This window comes from Oncorhynchus tshawytscha, linkage group LG08, assembly GCF_018296145.1.
Source record: "Oncorhynchus tshawytscha isolate Ot180627B linkage group LG08, Otsh_v2.0, whole genome shotgun sequence".
NCBI lineage: Eukaryota > Metazoa > Chordata > Actinopteri > Salmoniformes > Salmonidae > Oncorhynchus > Oncorhynchus tshawytscha.
The window spans coordinates 12,141,819-12,161,158 of NC_056436.1; the positions used below are offsets into that span (position 1 = coordinate 12,141,819).

General features: G+C 42.3%; 1 protein-coding gene across 8 annotated transcripts in view; it reads left to right on the plus strand.

The window, feature by feature from the left end:
- The first annotated feature begins 3,178 nt into the window (after window positions 1-3,178).
- Window positions 3,179-19,340, plus strand: part of LOC112255799 (syntaxin-binding protein 5-like) — a 46,309-nt gene continuing 30,147 nt past the window's right edge. For 4 of the 8 annotated variants that reach the window (XM_042325223.1, XM_042325226.1, XM_042325227.1 and 1 more), the window contains exons 1-7: window positions 3,180-3,898; window positions 4,628-4,725; window positions 16,591-16,672; window positions 17,255-17,355; window positions 17,686-17,820; window positions 18,453-18,516; window positions 18,659-18,742. In XM_042325223.1, the coding sequence (XP_042181157.1) occupies window positions 3,761-3,898; window positions 4,628-4,725; window positions 16,591-16,672; window positions 17,255-17,355; window positions 17,686-17,820; window positions 18,453-18,516; window positions 18,659-18,742 (702 nt within the window). In that variant the 5' untranslated portion in view covers window positions 3,180-3,760. Of the gene's footprint in view, window positions 3,899-4,627; window positions 4,726-16,590; window positions 16,673-17,254; window positions 17,356-17,685; window positions 17,821-18,452; window positions 18,517-18,658; window positions 18,743-19,340 lie in introns of all 8 variants that reach the window. The other 4 variants (XM_042325228.1, XM_042325229.1, XM_042325222.1 and 1 more) reach the window with 3 other exon arrangements.

The following is a 19,340-nucleotide window of genomic DNA, read 5'->3' on the forward strand; positions in this document are numbered from 1 at the left end:
CATAACACGGTGCCTGACCAGTAATGCGCTGCTTATCATAAGCACGAGGAGTGAGCTCAGGTCTGCTACCTGGCTTAGTACCACACCTCGTCTGCCCCCCCAAAAAAAAATTTGGGGGCTGCCTCTCGTACCTGTCGCACTGCCGTGCTGGCTTCGCCAACCTCATTCTCCTGTAACCTTCCTTGCACTGCTCCATCGAATCCCAGGCGGGCTCCGGCACTCTCCCTGGGTCGACCGCCCACCTGTCTATCTCCTCCCAAGTTGTGTAGTCCTGTGATACTGGCCGCTGTTGTTGCTGCTGCTGTCGTCGCTGCTGTTTACCACGCCGCTTGGTCCGAGTTGGGTGGGCAGTCTATGTTTGTTTTTCTATAATTTGGGTATTTCTATGTTTCAGCCTAGTATGGTTCTCAATCATCCTTGACACCCTGGCACCCAAAAGTACTTGTTACATTTTGACAGGAAAATGGTCCAATTCACACACTTATCAAAAGAACATCCCTGGTCATCCCTACTGCATCTGATCTGGCAGACTCACTCAATACAAATGCTTTGTTTGTAAATTATGTCTGAGTGTGCCTCTGGCTATCCGTCAATAAAAAATATAAATAAATTGTACTGTCTGGTTTGCTTAATAAAAAGAATGTGAAATGATTTAGACTTTTACTTTTGATACTTATATACATTTCAGCAATTCCATTTACTTTTGATACTTAAGTATTTTTAAAACCAAATACTTTAGACTTTTACTCAAGTAGTATTTTACTGGGTGACTTTAACTTTTTCTTTAGTCATTTTCTATTAAGGTATCTTTACTTTTACTCAAGTATGACAATTTAGTAATTTTTCTACCACTGACCATAATATATTGAGATTTCAGTGTTTTGATATTCATAGAAAACATAACAATAAACCCCTCAACTGGTCCATGTGTCACTGTCCATGGTGCTGATTTCTATACACTCAGACCTAAAACACTCTGTCGGTCCTCAGTAGGAGAGAAGGACAGGTTGAGGAGAGAGGGTAAGGATGAGGAGAAAGGGAGATGGTGAGGAGAGGGGGATAGGATGTGGAGAGAGATTAAAACCCCCTATTCAATATTTCTGATAGATATTACCAATTCCCATCGACATCACCAATGTCTTTTCTTCGTTTTCTAGTTGTTCCTTCCATGTCGGTAACTGTGAGAGTGACTGCTGGGTAGCAATGTTGGTAAATTGTGCCATCTAGTGTACATTTTCCATAGCCTGAGCACCAGGCTGTATGTGCTATCATGCCAACTCCTTGTCACTCACATGCCAAACATTGGCTTGAGCAATGGAGTTGTCATGAACATCTACAGAGGGACCAGGCTATCTTTTTCACACTCTGAACTCATAGGTAATAGCTATTAGCCACCTCCAGTAGCAATATTTGACCAATGAAATAATTATATAATGAATTCTCTCATGAGTAATTGTCTGTTTTAATGTTAAATAGTGTTTCATACTTATAAAAAAAACAATGCCGATAACAATGAAACAACAATATATATTTTTTCTTCCACTGCATGTCTCTGAACATCAGTAAAACGGTCCTCTGGACATGAGATGCAGACACAAAGGTGGTAGGAATTTGGCACTTTTATCATTTTTTTCTTCCCCTTTTTATTTTATTTTTAGAAACAACAAATCAATACAAAAAGTACCTGGGGAAACAAGGATATATAAAGAATATACCAAGGACAATTGGGCTAGGGGCAGGGCTGGACTAGGGGCGGGGCTAGGGGGTACAATATCACATTACACAAGGACCTTAAGGGACATACAGACATTTATAATTCTAACATCTTTTTTGTTGGCAGAGTATTTAATTGTCTTAAAATACAGTTACATTTATTTTTGTAAGGTAATAAAATGTGGTGTGTTGTTTGTAAATGTACATTTGTGAATATGAAATTTGGCCAAAAGAATGATGAAATGAACATCATAAAATTGTTTCAACTTATTTCTATTGTAGGTAAAGAATCCAAGCAGCACATCTCTCCATAATAATGTAAAATCTTCATAAATGTGTTCAATTATATATCTACTGATGTCTTGCCACAGATTCCTTACACGAATACAAAGCTAAAAAAAAAGATGCAACACTGTTTCTGGGTGGTCATTACAAAAAGTACAATTTGAATTTATGTTTTTCTTTTACTTCTTCGTATAGTGGTTGGTAGGATAATATTTATGAATAATTTTAAAAGAAACGTCCTTAATTTTGTTAATAAGTGGAAATGTAGGTATATCCAAACTTTTTCCCAACACATATTATCAATAAAACCATTCCAATAAGGCATGACATAAGGTATAGATCCAACATCCTGTTGAAACAAGGCTTGTAGAGCCCTACTGTTGTTGCTAAAAGAAAAACAAATCTTTCCTACTGATGAGTCATAGTCGGTATGTCCTGAGGGTCTGGTCTTGACACGTTCCTGAATAATGAAGAAACACCTGAGGGACTGGCATCTAAAACAATTTGCAAAATCTTTAGGTGTTACAGGGACCTTGTAAAGTGATATGAATTCCTTAAAATTAACTAAAAGACCCTCTGAATTTACAAGTTGGCTCACCAATAGGATATATTCTAAAATCAAGGCAGTATTTTTATACAATATGGCCCGACTTTTCCATATATAATATCTGTGTGGAGAAAATTATGCTTATAAACTAAGGACCATGACAAGAAAACCTGGCTGAATTTGTCACTTTACTTATGGTATAACTGGTCCGTGGTACGCCAATGGTATACATATGCGATTTTGTGATACTTTTAATGATGAGCCACAGAGTTTCTAAACCCAGAGTTGCAACATTGCAAGACTTCCGGGAACGCGAAACAGACCAAACAGACTTGGCCATTGTTTGGGGTTTGAGAGAAAAGAAACATTCTTCCGTAGTTGTTTTCTCGAAACCTAAAGGCTCAATCTAGATTCGAAACAATGTCAAGTAGTTGAACATGTTATTACTCCAACCTCATAAAGGTGACCAACCAATTTTCGTCAAAAACAACTTTATATCGAAGGTGTGCCTTTGATTTAACGGCCAGCACATGCGCAGTTCGGCGCGAGACGACCGTTAGACCCGATGACGTGTTTGTACGCATGAGCCTACTTATCCAACGTCGCCATGACAGCGCCTATAAGTGTGATCGTGGATTTCAGTTTTAGCCTATCTTCATACTGTACTGTCTGTGAATGAGCGCTTGGTTTGTGACTTTGTCTAGTAAGCTCGGTGGATAACACAATTGACGAATGTTACTCTCTTATTCAGTGATTCATAATTTGTTTTCCAACATAGGTTTCCAAAAATACAGATTTATTTAGATTTGTACTTTACTGGCTCCAATGTGTAGCTTACATCCGTGTTGCTGCCTCTACCGCGCAGACTCGTCACTGCGGTTCACTGCGTTTCCGTGTTAGCTGGGCTGGCTAGCTGATAGTGGCTGTCGTCAGGAGAGCCTACGATCGACTCCGACTGGATATTGTATCGATGGATAAAACAAACATTTTCGACAATGCATTAATGTTCATAAACTGTGTATTTGTGAATGATGCTATGGAAAGTGCGGTGACTACACCGTCCGTAACATGCGATATTATCAAAACAAGATATTAGCCAAGTGTGCGTTTTAAGAGCAGTTTACGTTATCTAGGTAACTGTTACCGCTATATAACATTTATGGTGGCTTCGTTGATCCATTTTTTGTGTTTTGTCCTCGTCTGTATTGGTGGAAAATGAAGAAGTTCAATATCAGAAAAGTGCTGGACGGCTTGACTGCTTCTTCCTCTGGCACTGCATCTCCACAACCAGGAACTAATCAAAACGATGTGATCCAAGAGACGCTACAATCGGAGCATTTCCAGCTCTGCAAGGTGGGCTACGATCAACTAAGCCGGCGACGATTGTTTTGCTGGGAATCATTGAAGATAACAGCGCGTGATTTCTAAAACGTCGACGTCGGCTAGTCAGTTTTCTGTGTGGCAATAGTAGTTTGTATTTTTGTTATTTGTGTCTATGCTGATATTGCATTGGTGTGGGTCTTGTAGCTAGGGGGGTAGTCATCTAGTTACCTACTAGTGTTGCTAGTTGTCAAACCTGCAGAGGAATGTATTGCTAATCAACTGACTGCCTCCCACGGTCCCCGTTTCTGATATTGCCATAGCTTCATAGCTGCCTAACTAGTTAGCTAAATGACGCCAGGCTAGTGACTATTAGTGTCCACAACAGCCAGCCATAAATTAAATCTGAATAATCCAGTTTCTCTGGATTATAAATAGATAGCTAGGTCATCCAGACAGGCTAGCTAGCTAACAAACTACAGCAGCTGTCCAGTGATCTGACAGTTAAAGAACATAGCTACCTTACTAGAAATCTTTGGCTTTTTTGGTTCTGAGAAAAAGCGACACACTCCGCTAGATATTGATTTAAACTGAGCATAAATCGTTGGTATTTAGGTGAAGATTAATGCCTCTCAATGTTGGATAGTTTCCTGGTTATATAAAACATGAGATGACATAACCGTACTTAACTGTCTGTAAAATAGTGCATCTGGATGTAATCTAGCAGCTAGCTAATGCAGATTGTGTTCTTCTCTCCTCCAGACTGTGCGCCATGGCTTTCCCTACCAGCCCTCCTCCATGGCCTTTGACCCTGTGCAAAAAATTCTGGCCATCGGGACTCAGAGCGGAGCTGTGAGACTGTATCCTTTTTTCTTTTAATAGGAAGGAAACTAAACTACCAATATTGACAGTCCCAGTGCAGTGCCCGAAACAATACAGATGATTGCTTTAGGACCAATTTCCCAGACAATGGCGTAAGTCTTGGTTTAGTCCTTGACTTAAAAGCATGCTCATTGGAGATTCTATGTTGGTAGAGTTGATATGACCTTATATTGGCTTCTATGAAGATCATCATATACAGTTAATGGAGGAAACTGTGGTTATAGAGGATCACACACTATTACTATCTGTATGTCTGAGCAGCAGAGTTGGGTTGTGTCCCAAATGGCACCCTATTCCCTATATAGTGCATTACTTTTGACCAGAGCCGTGGTGAAGCAAGTTTATGTTAGCAAATACAAATATATAGCTCAGTTGTATAGCTATATATTAGCAGGTTGTATAGCTCATTTGGTAGGGCATGGCGCTTACAACACAAAGATTGTGGGTTATTTTCCCGGGGTCATTATACTAAAAATGCAGGCATGACTCTGTCGCTTTGGATAAAAGCAAATTGCATATTATTCTATTATACACAACATTAAGACCACCTGCTCTTTCCATGACATAGCTTTCACCTGGATTCACTTGTTCAGTCTATGATCCCTTATTGATGTCACTTGTTAAATCCTCTTCAATCAGTGTGGATGAAGGGGAGGAGACAGGTGAAAGAAGGATTTTTAAGCCTTGAGACATGGATTGTGTATGTGTGCCATTCAGAGGGTGAAAGGGGCAAGACAAAAGATTAAAGTGCCTTTGAATGGGGTATGGTAGTAGGTGCCAGACGCACCGGTATGATTGTGTCAAGAACTGCAACGCTGCTGAGTGTTTAATGCTCAACAGTTTCCTGTGTGTATCAATAATGGTCCACCACCCAAAGCACATCCAGCCAACTTGACACAACTGTGGGAAGCATTGGAGTCAACATTGGCCAGGATCCCTGTGGAACACTTTCAACACCTTGTAGAGTCCATGCCCTGACAAATTGAGGCTATTCTGAGGGCACAAGGGGGTGCAACTCAACATTTAGGAAGGTTTTCCAAATGTTTTGTACACAGTGTGTATGTAAGCTACATTTGAATCCTGGTAAGTTGACCAGCGCTGACCTTGTGTTTAGCCAAGCTTTAAGCTGGTAGTTAGCATAGCTTGAGGGCGATAGCTATCTGCAGCTGGTTAGCATAGGCTGCAGCTTGGGGGATAGCTATCTATCTAATAGCTAGCTGATATTTCTCTGTCAAATCACAGTTATGCCAAGGTAGCAAGAACCAGTGTCTGGAATGCGTTTAATGAGACACTTGTTTGACAACATCTTCCTACTTGTTTGAGGTATCAAATAATATAGCTTGCTAGCTAGTGTAACCAACTCACCGTCACCAACAGCACCAGGCACAGTCTCACGTTTGACAGCTCACAGAATTTGTAGGTAGTGTTGGATGTAATCAATATCCTGGCCATCTGATTGTTGAGCAACTTTACGGAAGGCCATTTTCACGAGAGTAGCTATTTAAGTTCCCGATCCATTTGAGCATTGCACATCAAGCTACTGCCAAAGACACCGTGTTGTCTGGGGATCGTTTTGCATTGCACAGTGCGCCGGGTGGACTGGGTTTGCACATCTTTGACCGTTCCATTGGTCCTCCTAAGGAAATGTCTCCGCCTGCTTGGGGCACCGAGACATGCAAAGCGAACTCGCCCAGAAAACACAGCGCCACCACGTGTTGATAGGCAAAAGGGGGCATGAATTGTGGAGGTAATTGTAATCCAGCCCTAAGGGGCAGTTGACCTTTAAACTCGGCTTGGGTAAACTTATGACTTTGAAGGTCATGCAAACGCATGGCACCAGTTTATATCGTTTCCAGAACAGAGAGTATTGTTTTTGCAGCATGTCGTTCTCTGTAATTGAGGTTTTTTTCATTGTTCCTTCTTGGTCTGGTGATTATTGTAAAATATGTCTCCAATTAACTTACCTACTTAAATAATATGATAATAATAATATCAGTGATCTATAGGGATGGGTGATCTACCATACAGCAGTGATCTATAGGGATGGGTGATCTACCATACAGCAGTGATCTATAGGGATGGATGATCTACCATCAATCTAAACACAAACCCCATAATGACAAAGCAAAAACTATTTTTTAGAAATGCTTGCAAATTTATTGCAAAAAAACCCTGATATCACATTTACATAAATATTCAGACCCTTTACTCAGTACTTTGTTGAAGCACCTTTGGCAGCGATTACAGCCTTGTCTTCTTGGGTATGACAGTCCAAGCTTGGCACACCTGTATTTGGGGAGTTTCTCCCATTCTTCTCTGCAGATCATCTCAAGCCCTGTCAGGTTGGATGGAGAGTGTTGCTGCACAGCTATTTTCAGGTCTCTCCAGAGATGTTCGGTCGGGTTCAAGTCCGGGCTCTGGCTGGGCCACTCAGGGACGTTCAGAGACTTGTTCCGAAGCCACTCCTGCGTGGTCTTTGCTGTGTGCATAGGGTTGTTGCCCTGTTGGAAGCTGAACCTTCGCCCCAGTCTGACGTCCTGAGTGCTCTGGAGCAGGTTTTCATCAAGGATCTCTCTCTCTACTTTGCTCCTTTCATCTTTCCCTTGATTCTGACTAGTCTCTCAGTCCCTGCCGCTGAAAAACATCTCCACAGCATGATGCTGCCACCACCATGCTTCACTGTAGGGATGGTGCCAGGTTTCCAATAGACGTGACACTTGGCATTCAGTCCAAAGGGTTCAATCTTGGTTTCATCAGACCAGAGAACTCCAAGCTGGCTTTCATGTGCCTTTTACTGAGGAGTGGCATCCGTCTGGCCACTCTACTATAGAGGCCTGATTGGTGGAGTGCTACAAGGATGGTTGTCCTGAAAGTTTCTCCCATCGCCACAGAGGAACTCTGGAGCTTTGTCAGAGTGACGATTGGGTTCTTGGTCACCTCCCTGACCAAGGCCCTTCTCACCCGATTGCTCAGTTTGTCCAGGGGGCTAGCTTTAGGAAGAGTCTTGGTGGTTCCAAACTACTTCCATTTAAGAATGATTGAGGCCACTGTGTTCTTGGGGACTTTCAATGCTTCAGAAATGTTTAGGTAATCTTCCAAAAAATTGGTTTTGCTCTGTTATTATGGGTTAATGTGTGTAGATACAGTGCATTCAGAAAGCATTTTTCAATCTATACTTATGGATTCTGCGTTCTGATTCCCAAACTTGGAAGTGTTAATTATCAGGTATCCTATTGAAATATTGAGTGCTATAGTCTAAGGTCTACACCAGAAGTTAATGGTTATCTGTAGAGGAATGTATATGGTGGAGGTAATTAAGCTTGGAATGTACCGAGTGAAGGAAAGATGATCACATGTTGGCAGGCACTGATCAGGGTGGAGAGATGTGGTTTAGTGAGGAAGCTGTATGACCCAATGGGTGAATAAACTTGGTTTAAGCTTCACTAATCATATCCTAGTCCTTTAAGGACGTTATTGTTTGGTTATAAGCCAACTCCTAAAGACGTTGACCTGCCGAAGATCCTTGCAGGATATAAACACTTTGTTTATTAATAAAGGCACATGGTGGAGCTTATGAGTGTGTGGGCTCTTTCTTTTATACTTCCTAAAGAACACCCACACACACACACTAATAATGGGGCGGCAGGTAGCCTAGTGGTTAGAGGTTGCTGGATCGACTCCCCAAGCTGACAAGGTAAAAATCTGTTGTTCAAGGCACTATTCCCTGGTAGGCTGTCATTGTAAATAAGAATTTGTTCTTAACTGACTTGCCTAGTTAAATAAAATAATGTCAGCTGTTTTTTTCACCCGCCCGCAATTGCTAATAACCCACCTGCAACTGCCTGACTATATGTGACAAAGTAAAAATCTAAGGCCTGCACCTGCAAATGAAGATGTGCTGCACAAGTGGCAGCACTCTGTTTTTTCCCCCCCAATTTCGTGGTATCCGATTGGTAGTTAGTCTTATCGCTGCAACTCCCGTACGGACTCGAGAGAGGCGAAGGTTGAGTGCCACGCGTCCACTGAAACACAACCCTAAGCCACACTGCTTCTTGACACAATTCCCACTTAACCCGGAAGCCAGCTTCACCAATGTGTCGGAGTAAACACGTACACCTGGCGACAGTGTCAGCGTGCACTGCGCCCAGCCAGCCACAGGAGTCGCTAGTGAGCAATGCGACAAGGACATCCTTGCCAGCCAAACCCTCCCCTAACCCGGACGACACTGGGCCTATTGTGCGCCGGTCTCCCGGTCGCGGCCGGCTGCGACAGAGCCTTGACTCAAACCCAGAATCTCTAGTGGCACAGCTAACACTGCGATGCAGTGCCTTAGACCGCTGTGCCACTCGGCAGGCCCAGCAAGCCTATGATTCTTCTATAATTTCAGACATTTTGGTAGGCTGTTTGTAGTCAACTTGTCTATCATTAGAAACATGCAGCTTCTCTTCTGTCATTACTTGTTGCCTAGAAGACTAAATAAACCCTAGCACACCAGAATGTCATAAATCAATAGAATGAATGCTTCAATCAATTCAATGACATTGGTAAAAATAAAAACAGGGAATGATTTTCTGTGCAAAATTTCCAGATTACATCAGTTTGACTGGTTTTAAGGACATTTTAAAGCTGTTAAAACGACCCATGTTTCTGATAAGATTTTTGTTCGGCTTGGATGCGTATTTTATGTGGTTGAAATACTATCAGCTTTTATTAAGCTGATAAAGATGGCACCTTTTCAGACGGTCCCTACCCACGCATTCATTCTCTCAAGATGCTGAAATAAATAAATCATATTTCTCCACTCCTGTTCCAAAGTCAAAACGTACATTTGGTGTAATATTTTACGGCAAGAACTGCTTAATTATTATTAAATTATGTGAGCGGTTATAAACCTACAGTCAGTTTCCAGATTTCAGTTCGGCTACTATTCCATTTAACCCATCTAAGCAGTAGGCCTAGCCTATAGTTCCTTTGACGTGCCATGTTGAGGTCCCCGTCTTGTGACTGTTGAATTTGTATAGCACCTCACAATCATCACAGATAATATAGACCGCACTGCTGCCACCCTCTTTTACCACTTCACCAAATCTTTCCTAAACTTTAGTCTACTGTTCTGGCCCTCCCTTCTGTTTATTTTCAACTCGCAACTTTCTCTTATTGAATTCAACTCTGACATTGTCCTTTTTGTCTCAGTAGATTGACTTGAACTTTTTCTGCCCAAGTTCACAAAAGCATTCGGTAATTGGCAAGCATACAGTTAGGCCCTAAAGCTTAGGCTTATGCTACGCACTAATGACATGGATTGTGTATGTGTGCCATTCAGAGGGTGAATAGGCAAGACAAAAGATTTAAGTGCCTTTGAACGGGGTATAGTAGTAGGTGCCAGGCCGCTGGCACACGCTTTGTGTCGAGAACGGCAACGTTGTTGGATTTTTCCACACTCAAGTTACCCGTGTGTATCAGGAATGGTCCACCACCCAAATGACATCCAGCCAACTTGACACAACTGAGGGAAGCATTGGAGTGAACATGGGCCAGCATCTCTGTGGAACGCTTTAGACTCCTTGTAGAGTCCATGCCCTGACGTATTGAGGCTGTTCTGAGAGCAAAAGAGTGGGTGCATCTCATTATTAGGAAGGCGTTCCTAATGTTTGGTATACTCGGTGTATATGAATTGCACAAGAATAATGTATTGTTTTTTTTCTTTTCTTTATTTCATGACTCTAAACCCTTGCCACGCAGATAAACCGTGGGGACTGCGGGTTATGAGTCAACCCGTGCATCACTAACACACACCTCCATGTCCTAATAATGGCCGACCTAATGGGGATACTGCCGTTGAAGGCAATTGGTCCATTTTTCATGAGAGCGGCAGTATCGATCCCCCTCAATGGCCCCAGAGTTGTGAAATGCAGCCACAGCTCACCAGATATAAACTTGTCTACAAACTATAAATGTCTACTTTTACAAGATCTGTCTCCACTACTACAGTGTTTTTATCTCTATTTCATGGATTTTTCCACTAATCTAATCCATGTATTCCTATGGCTCTTGGCCATTATAGGAACACTTTAGTAGTGGTTGACTAATACAGTCGTTTGGAGGAAGCTCATTTAACCTATTGTCTAACAAAATCTATAATTTTGTAGTACATTCTTTAAAATCAGTCTAATCACTGGTTTCTATCTGTTAATTGCTGTTTCTTATTTTTAAATCCCTGATCCTCTCCAGTACTCAATGCTAATAAGTACTTGGTGTTCAGGCCTATAACTGAGGTGATGGATTGAGTGAATATTCATTAGATATTCTTGCACAAATATCAAAAGGCAGAAGAGCGAGTTCTCTCTTGTGTTTATATTGTAAGCGGTCTGTTTTATATTGAAGCACATTATTGTTTGTCAACAGAACACATATTTGAGACATGTTCATATGATTGGGACAGAGGGTTTTAGTTAATGGAAGCCTCTCAAATGCAAATTCGGTTGAGTGTGGTGTACCTCAGGGTAGCCGGGTAGGGCCATTGTTTTCTGTTTTTACAAATGACCTTATACAGGCTATTCACTGCAGTCAGTTTTAGAATGGGTAACTAGCAATAGGCTGGTGCTAAATATCTCTAAACTAAAAGCAATATTTTTGGGACTAATCACTCACTCAATACTATACCTTGTTTAGATTTATTATTAAATAATGTGGTTATTGAGCAAGTTGAGGAGACTGAATTGCTGGGTGTAACTCTAGATAGCAAGCTTTCATGGTTAGAACATATAGACTCAATGGTTGCTAAAATGGGAAGAGGTCTGGCCACGATATGGCGTTGTTATGCCTTCTTGACATATGTCGAGCAGACAGACCTACAGGCCCTAGTTTTGTCACACCTGGACTAATGCCCAGCTGTGTGGCAAAGAAGGACATAGGTACATTTCAGTTGGTTCAGAACCAAGCAGCACGTAGATGTACACAGAGGGAAAGTGTCAGTAACATGCATGTCAGTCTCCTGGCTCAAAGTTGAGGAGAAATTGACTGCATCACTGTTGGTGTTTGCGAGGTATTGATGTGTTGAAGGTACCAAACTGTCCAAGCAGTTGGCACACAGCTCGGACACTTATCGGTGCAACCAGAGGTCTCTTCACAGTCCGCAGAACAGAGGCTGGGAACTGCACACTATTAAATATCGCCATGACTACATGGAACTCTCTGCCACCCCAGGTAACTCAAGCTAGCAATAAAACCAGTTTTAAAAAAAACAGATAAAAGGACACCTTACTGACAAAGGGGACTGTGAAGAGACATAGACATATGTTTTGTAATTTGCACTGCGTATGTATTAGACCTAGATAGTGTAGGCTACGTGTGATGTTTTACATGTAAGTATTTCAGTCCTTGACTAATGTTTTGTAGTATGCAGTGTCATGTTTCATGTGGACCCCAAGAAGAGTAGCTGATGCTTATTGCAGCTTCTAATGGGGATCCTAATAAATACCAAATTATGACTAATCTGATATGAACCCTCTTGCTGTTATGAAATGTTGCTGGGCCAACTGCTGTGGTTTACCGATGAGGAAGTGTCTATCAGTCAGCATCCTTCTCTCTCTCTGTAGTGCTGTTTCACTGAGCAGACCTGGGTTCAAATACTGGTTGAAATCTTTCAAAAACTTTTAGCGTTTGCTCTAGCCTGCCTGGAGTGCCAGATGTGTGGGGTTTACAGTTTTGGGACTATTCTATTCGTCCAATTAAGCCAGGCAAACTCAATCATTGCATATTTGAAATTTTATCAAATAGTATTTGAACCCAGGTCTGTCTACTAAGAGTAGTTAAGTGCCGCTGATGCTATCATGGGGACCAGGGTGCTACGTGTGACTCAGCATCCTGTGCCATGTCATGCTACAAGAATGTGTTTTGGGTTTCATGAGAAGTGGAGCACATGAACTAATTGGATAAGTTGATTGCGTGGTGATGAATAGTACATATTCTTGTCAGCAGCACAAGCAGCAGCTATGTTAGCTGGAGTCTTCATAAACAGGGTGTACACTACATGATTTTGGCTGCAATTTAGCCGTCCCAGACAAGTTTTTGATATCGGAGACACAATTCCCACGTCGTTGACTACTCGGGGCGCGCTGCCGTCACCGACGCTCGTTTAATGTGAGCGGGTCAAAGGCAGAATCTGAGGGTTACCGATCTCGTCTTTGAGCAGGCCCAATCGTCCCGAAATCCGGCACTCAATCTGCAATGCTCTTGTAGTGTGAAACGCACAACGACAAGTTTTGAGAAGGGTGATCAGCAATAGCCAATTAGAGCTTTTTTCTTTTAGCCAGAATCACCCAGAATGTATTGACTCGATGAAATACTAGTATGCGTTTGTACTTGCCTTTAACCGAAGGCAACATGTCATCGTTACAGCTATGAAGTTCACAAGCAATGTTATTGTAGTTTGTTGGCTAGGTATTTCAACTCTGTATGGCAAGCGTGAATGTCTGACTGAACCTTTTATGAGGCTGCTTTGAGCCACAGCTCGTAGCCACGTAACAATCTAATCACATCATGGTTTTCGCAAGACAGAATGGCAATGAGGATCCTCATGACCAGGTGAAGAATCTTGTAGTGTGTGTGACCATATTCTGTGCCACATCGTTTAGTGTGCGCACCACTACATTGGCAACGCACACACAAAAAAATGTCAGGAAAGATGGTGGTTCTAATGTGAGAGGCTCAATGATGTTAGGATTTTGAAAGTTGTGTAGTGGCCATCCAGCTTTAGTGTTTAGCCTACTAGGGCCTAGACAATCAACATGAAGTGCTTTTGGACTTGGAAGAATTAACACCACTCACTTGACGACAAGTATTGTGTGTAGAGAATAGAGATGACATCCCTTTATAACTGCATAAAATAGCAATGAGAAATTTCCACAGTTTTGTTTGTGGTGGTGTAAAGGACTTAAGTAAAAATACGTTAAAGTACTACTTAAGTAGTTTTTATCTGTACTTTACTATTCATATTTTTTAAATTACTTTTACTTCACTACATTCCTAAATAAAATGATGTACTTTTACTCCATGCATTGTCCCTGACACCCGAAAGTAATTTTCAATGCTTAGCAGCAAGGAATGTGGTCCAATTCACTCACTTGTCAAGAAAACATCCCTGGTCATCTCTACTGCCTCTGATATGGACTACTCATTAAACAAATGCTTTGTTTGTAAATTATGTCTGTGTGTGGTAGTGTGCCCCTGACTATCTGTAAATAAATAAATAAAACAATTGAAGAAAATTGTGTCGTCTGATCTTCTTATTATAAGCAATTTGAAATTATTTATACTTTACATTTTTATAATTTTATTTTGACCCCGTTTTCTCCCCAATTTCGTGGTATCCAATTGGTAGTTAGTCTTGTCTCATCGTTGCAACTTCCGTATGAACTCAGGAGAGGCGAAGTTCGAGAGCCGTGCATCCACCGAAACACAACCCAACCAAGCTGCACTGCTTCTTGACACAATGCCCACTTAACCCGGAAGCCAGCCACACCAATGTGTCGGTGTCAGCACCGCTACACCTGGCTACCGTGTCAGCGTGCACTGCGCCCGGCCCGCCACAGGAGTCACTAGTGCGCTATGAGACATGGACATCCCTGCCGGCCAAACCCTCCCCTAACGCGGAAGATGCTGGGCCTATTGTGCGCTGTCCCATGGGTCTTCCGGTCGCGGCCGGCTGCGATACCTTTCTATGAAGGTATCTTTTTAAATTTTTACTCAACTATGACAATTGGGTACCTTATCCTCCACTGGTCATCAGGGCGGCAGATAGCTTACTGGTTAGAGCTCTAATCCTGAGTCGATTAGGTGAAATCTGTTAATCTTCTCTTGAGCAAGGCACTTAACCCTAATAGACCCCACTCTCCGAGGGTGTCTCAGGGGGAGTGGGATATGCAAAAAAAAAACAACACATTTCCATTTCACACCACACACTTGAACAGGGACTTGTGTGAAACAGGACAAATATAAGCACGGCCAATTTGATGAAGTGACGTTATGGCCCTCTGATTAAACGATATTGTGATGCCCACACACAGTTGAGCCAGGTTAATGGAAGTATGTTGGGCTGTAATGTAACCCCACCCTAGTTTGTTCAAGGCATTCAGTGGTTGTTTGATAACAGCTTTGTTAATCCTGTTCAGACATACAGATTTTATTTCGGTGTGCCTGTCAGATCCAAGCTAACTGCATACTGTAGCACTAGCATGCATAGAAGGCCTCATCTCTGAGCGTGCCTGCCATCTGCTGCTTTCCATTTGCTTATCATATTCACTGCCAGGTACAGTAAGGCTGAGGCTGGCAGTCAGGGTGCTTTTGTGTTCCTACTGGTCTGCCTGTTGGGCCAGCTGTCATCTTTTTGACTGGCTCTCTGTCTGATTTTAATGATTTTTTTCTTTTTAGGTTGCCTTACTCTTTGTCCAACATCTCTTTGGGTGCAGTGAAACTCCATCTTGAAATAAGGTTGAGTTGTTTACACATTCAGAATAGACTAATTCAGAACTATAAAATAATTTGGCTCATTAGCTTTGATAAGTTAACAACCTTATAGACTAATACAGGATCAAAAACAGTTGACAGAAGAGTAGTCAAAGTGTTGTCCCGGGTCTTGTTCTTCTGTGTTCGTTGTATAGACATGTTATCCTCTGGTGACTCCAGAGTATTTAGGTTTACTTCCTGAAACAACTGTGTACGCAGGTAATGTTACTTCCACTCATTTCCTCATTCCGCTGTCCACTTCACACCTGTCACACGGCACCTGCTCCTCCTTTCATTGGAACGGTATCATTATTCTGTTCTGTGAAATCTGCTTTCTATCCATCTTTCTTTCTAGTGAAAAGGGGGCCATTTTGGATTCAGCCAGAGAAAGAGCGGTGACTCCACAGTAGCTCTGCTGCCTGCCTGCAAAAAGAGACCTTGGTAGAGCAGCACCCACCACCTTTATTAAATGATCCCATCTACAGAATGTCAAGAGGACGGAGGCATTCCTGGCTTCCTGCCTGGCTTCCTGCCTGCCTGGCTTCCTGCCTGCCTGGCTTCCATGCTGACTGGTGCATGGTTATGAATAAATAACAGTCATTGTCCACTGGTTTTTATTTATAACTCCCCAACTCAAACGTGCCAATTGTGGTGAAGGTCGACTGGACCGTAACCGGTTAAAGCCGACTGGACCGTAACCGGTTAAAGCCGACTGGACCGTAACCGGTTAAAGCCGACTGGACCGCAACTGTGGTGAAGGCCGACTGGACCGCAACTGTGGTGAAGGCCGACTGGACCGTATGAATAGATTTAGTTGTTGTGTGGAGCAGAGTCGGTCAGTGTTTTGAAATCTGAGGGCGGGAGACAAGTGAATGCCTTGTTTTGAATGCCTTTCGAAATTCTGTAGATGGGATCATTTGATAAGGTGGTGGGTGTGGCTCTACCAATGTCTCTCTTAAAGCTCTTTACTCATGGGCTCAGGGAAAAGAGATCATACAGACTCATTGCTGAAGTTAAAAGCAACATGGACAGTAAGCATAGGAGGATCCCTGCCCCATGTGCCAAGTCAGATACAGTCCTACCATGCCTCATGTCAATCACTGTATATCTGCATTGATCTCATGGTTTACTTGGGCCTCTGCCAGAAAGGATTGTATATTTGGAATATCTACATTATTGCTGGCCTGGTGCAATGCTGTATGTGTCTTGCTGGTGACAAATCAAATGTGCCCTTGTGTGATTGATACAGTTTAGCCTATTCAAATCAGTCTGCTGATGATAAATGTACACACTGTCCATCTCTGTAGCATGGTCTCTTCCTTGACTGAACTGTTTAGTTTTGGCCGTGCGGGTGTGGAGTGTTACTGTCAGCATGACAGTGGTGCAGCTGTAATCCAGCTTCAGTTTCTAGTCAACGAGGTGAGTCCCACTGGTAAAGTTGTGTTTGTTCACCCTATATCCAACTCTATGGTCCCCCTCCCCAGTAGCACTCCCCTGTGTCTCAACAGTCTTTACTTGATTCCTTGTGTCCTCTCTTTGTTCTCGCCTCCTTCTCAAAACGCATTCAAGAAGAACGTCAGAGGGGAGGATTCTTCTGCGTTTTGAGAAGTAATCGAGGAGAAAGCCAGACATTATGGAGTCGGAAATACTATTGAGAAAGTCCTGGATTGTATCATTGCCTTTTCGCTTCATCCTTAGTTGTCCATCCCTCAGCGAGGTTCCTCTCCGTATAGGTCTGTCTTATCGTCTCACTAGCATGCACTACAGTCAGACATTATGTTAACCATCTGTTTGAAATGTGCTTTTAGTGAACACATTGATTAAACACTAATGTAGGCTTTGTGGAAGCAAGACTCTCTGTATGTGGTTCTTTATTTTATGGACCTGATTATCTCTTAATCCACCCCATCTCTGACCTGTCCTGTTACCATGTTTACTGCTGTTTCTTATAGTATTACTTGTGTCGAGGTCTTATAACCCTATTATAACCCCCGTCAACAGGGGGCGCTGGTGAGTGCCTTAGCTGATGACAGCGTTCACCTGTGGAACCTGCGGCAGAAGCAACCAGCTATCCTGCACACTCTCAAATTCAATCGGGAGAGGTACGTAGGGATAATGTAAACAGTGGTGTTGTATTGTGGTGTTGAGATTGTGCCTCGTGCTTATTTTTATTCTATTCTTTTCATTTTTGTGAGAAAATGGTTGAACTTTGGTCACCATTGGGGAATGGGCTACTTGAGAGAAAAAAAGTCAATAAAATAAATAAATAATCATCATATCTGCATCCAAAATGGCACCCTATTCCCAATGTAGTGCACCACTTTTGACTAGAGCCTTATGGTCCCTGGTCAAAAGTAATGCACTATATACACAATAGGGTGTCGTTTGAGAGGCAACTCTTGATTGATTGATCTCCCTTTTTGCCCCTACAGGATCACGTTTTGTCACCTGCCCTTCCAGAGTAAATGGCTGTACATCGGCACAGAGAAAGGAAACATCCACATCGTCAACGTTGAGTCCTTCACACTGTCAGGCTACGTCATTATGTGGAACAAAGCCATCGAACTGTGAGTCTGCCTGTCTGCCTTATATCTGCTTGGGTTTCTACAGTATGTGTACATACCAAATAATACCCCATTACCATTCCTACTGTAAGTCTCTGGATTAGAGCGTCTGCTAAATGACTCACTACTGTAAGTCTCTGACTCACTACTGTAAGTGACTCTGGATTAGAGCGTCTGCTAAATGACTCACTACTTACTATAAGTCTCTCGATAAGAGCGTCTGCTAAATGACTCACTACTTACTATAAGTCTCTCGATAAGAGCGTCTGCTAAATCACTCACTACTTACTATAAGTCTCTTGATAAGAGCGTCTCCTAAATAACTAAAATGTACAATGTCTTAGTTAGAAGTCTGTCAAAGATGGTGTTTATTATTCTGCTGTGCTATGCCCTTGTGCTATGCCCTTGTGCTATGCCCTTGTGCTATGCCCTTGTGCTATGCCCTTGTGCTATGCCCTTGTGCTATGCCCTTGTGCTATGCCCTTGTGCTATGCCCTTGTGCTATGCCCTTGGGAAGTTGGTATAGAAACCAGGAAGAAGAAGTTAAGGACATAAGAATATTGCATTGTTTGATTCACACAGACGGTAGAAGTTAAGAGTGAGGCTGTTTCCTCCATCTCCCCGTTCCCCCTCAGGTCCTCCAAGTCACACCCTGGGCCTGTGGTCCACATCAGTGATAACCCCATGGATGAGGGAAAGGTAGGAACTTTCCAAAGAGCCATCAATCAATCAATTATTCATTAATTCCAGAGCTTCAGAACATTGCTGATTATTTACAACCTGCTTCTAAAAATCCAATTCTCAAAAAGGAAAATAATCATGTTGCTTGTTATTGTGGCAGATTTTGATTGGATTTGAATGTGGGACCGTGGTGTTGTGGGATCTGAAATGCAAAAAAGCTGACTACCGCTACAATCATGATGAGGTAAGGCATCTTTCTGTGGCTGTTGGTTCCTGTGGGGACTGACTGGGGAGAGGGGGACTTGCATTTAGAAATGAAATACACGGTGAACAATTATGTTCATGATTTGACATACGACTCTATCAATCTTCACTGCAAAACATTGCAATTCAGCATATACATTGGAAATGTATCAATGCATTTGTAAGCAATGGATATTATTGTGGATTCAGACTGATTTATGTAACACTCTGTTGGAAAAATAATGTGTTAAGAGATCTCCTTGTCTGAAAGTCTTCAGATCCACATCACAACTTGCTGTTATGAGTTTCCTGATCCACTATGAAGCAGCCACTCAGTACACACTGTTTCTTCTTCTCTCTGTGTATCTTTATCCTCCAGGCTATCCACTCAGTACACACTGTGTTTCTTCTTCTCTCTGTGTATCTTTATCCTCCAGGCTATCCACTCAGTACATACTGTGTTTCTTCTTCTCTCTGCTCTGTGTGTCTTTATCCTCCAGGCTATCCACTCAGTACATACTGTGTTTCTTCTTCTCTCTGTGTATCTTTATCCTCCAGGCTATCCACTCAGTACACACTGTGTTTCTTCATCTCTCTGT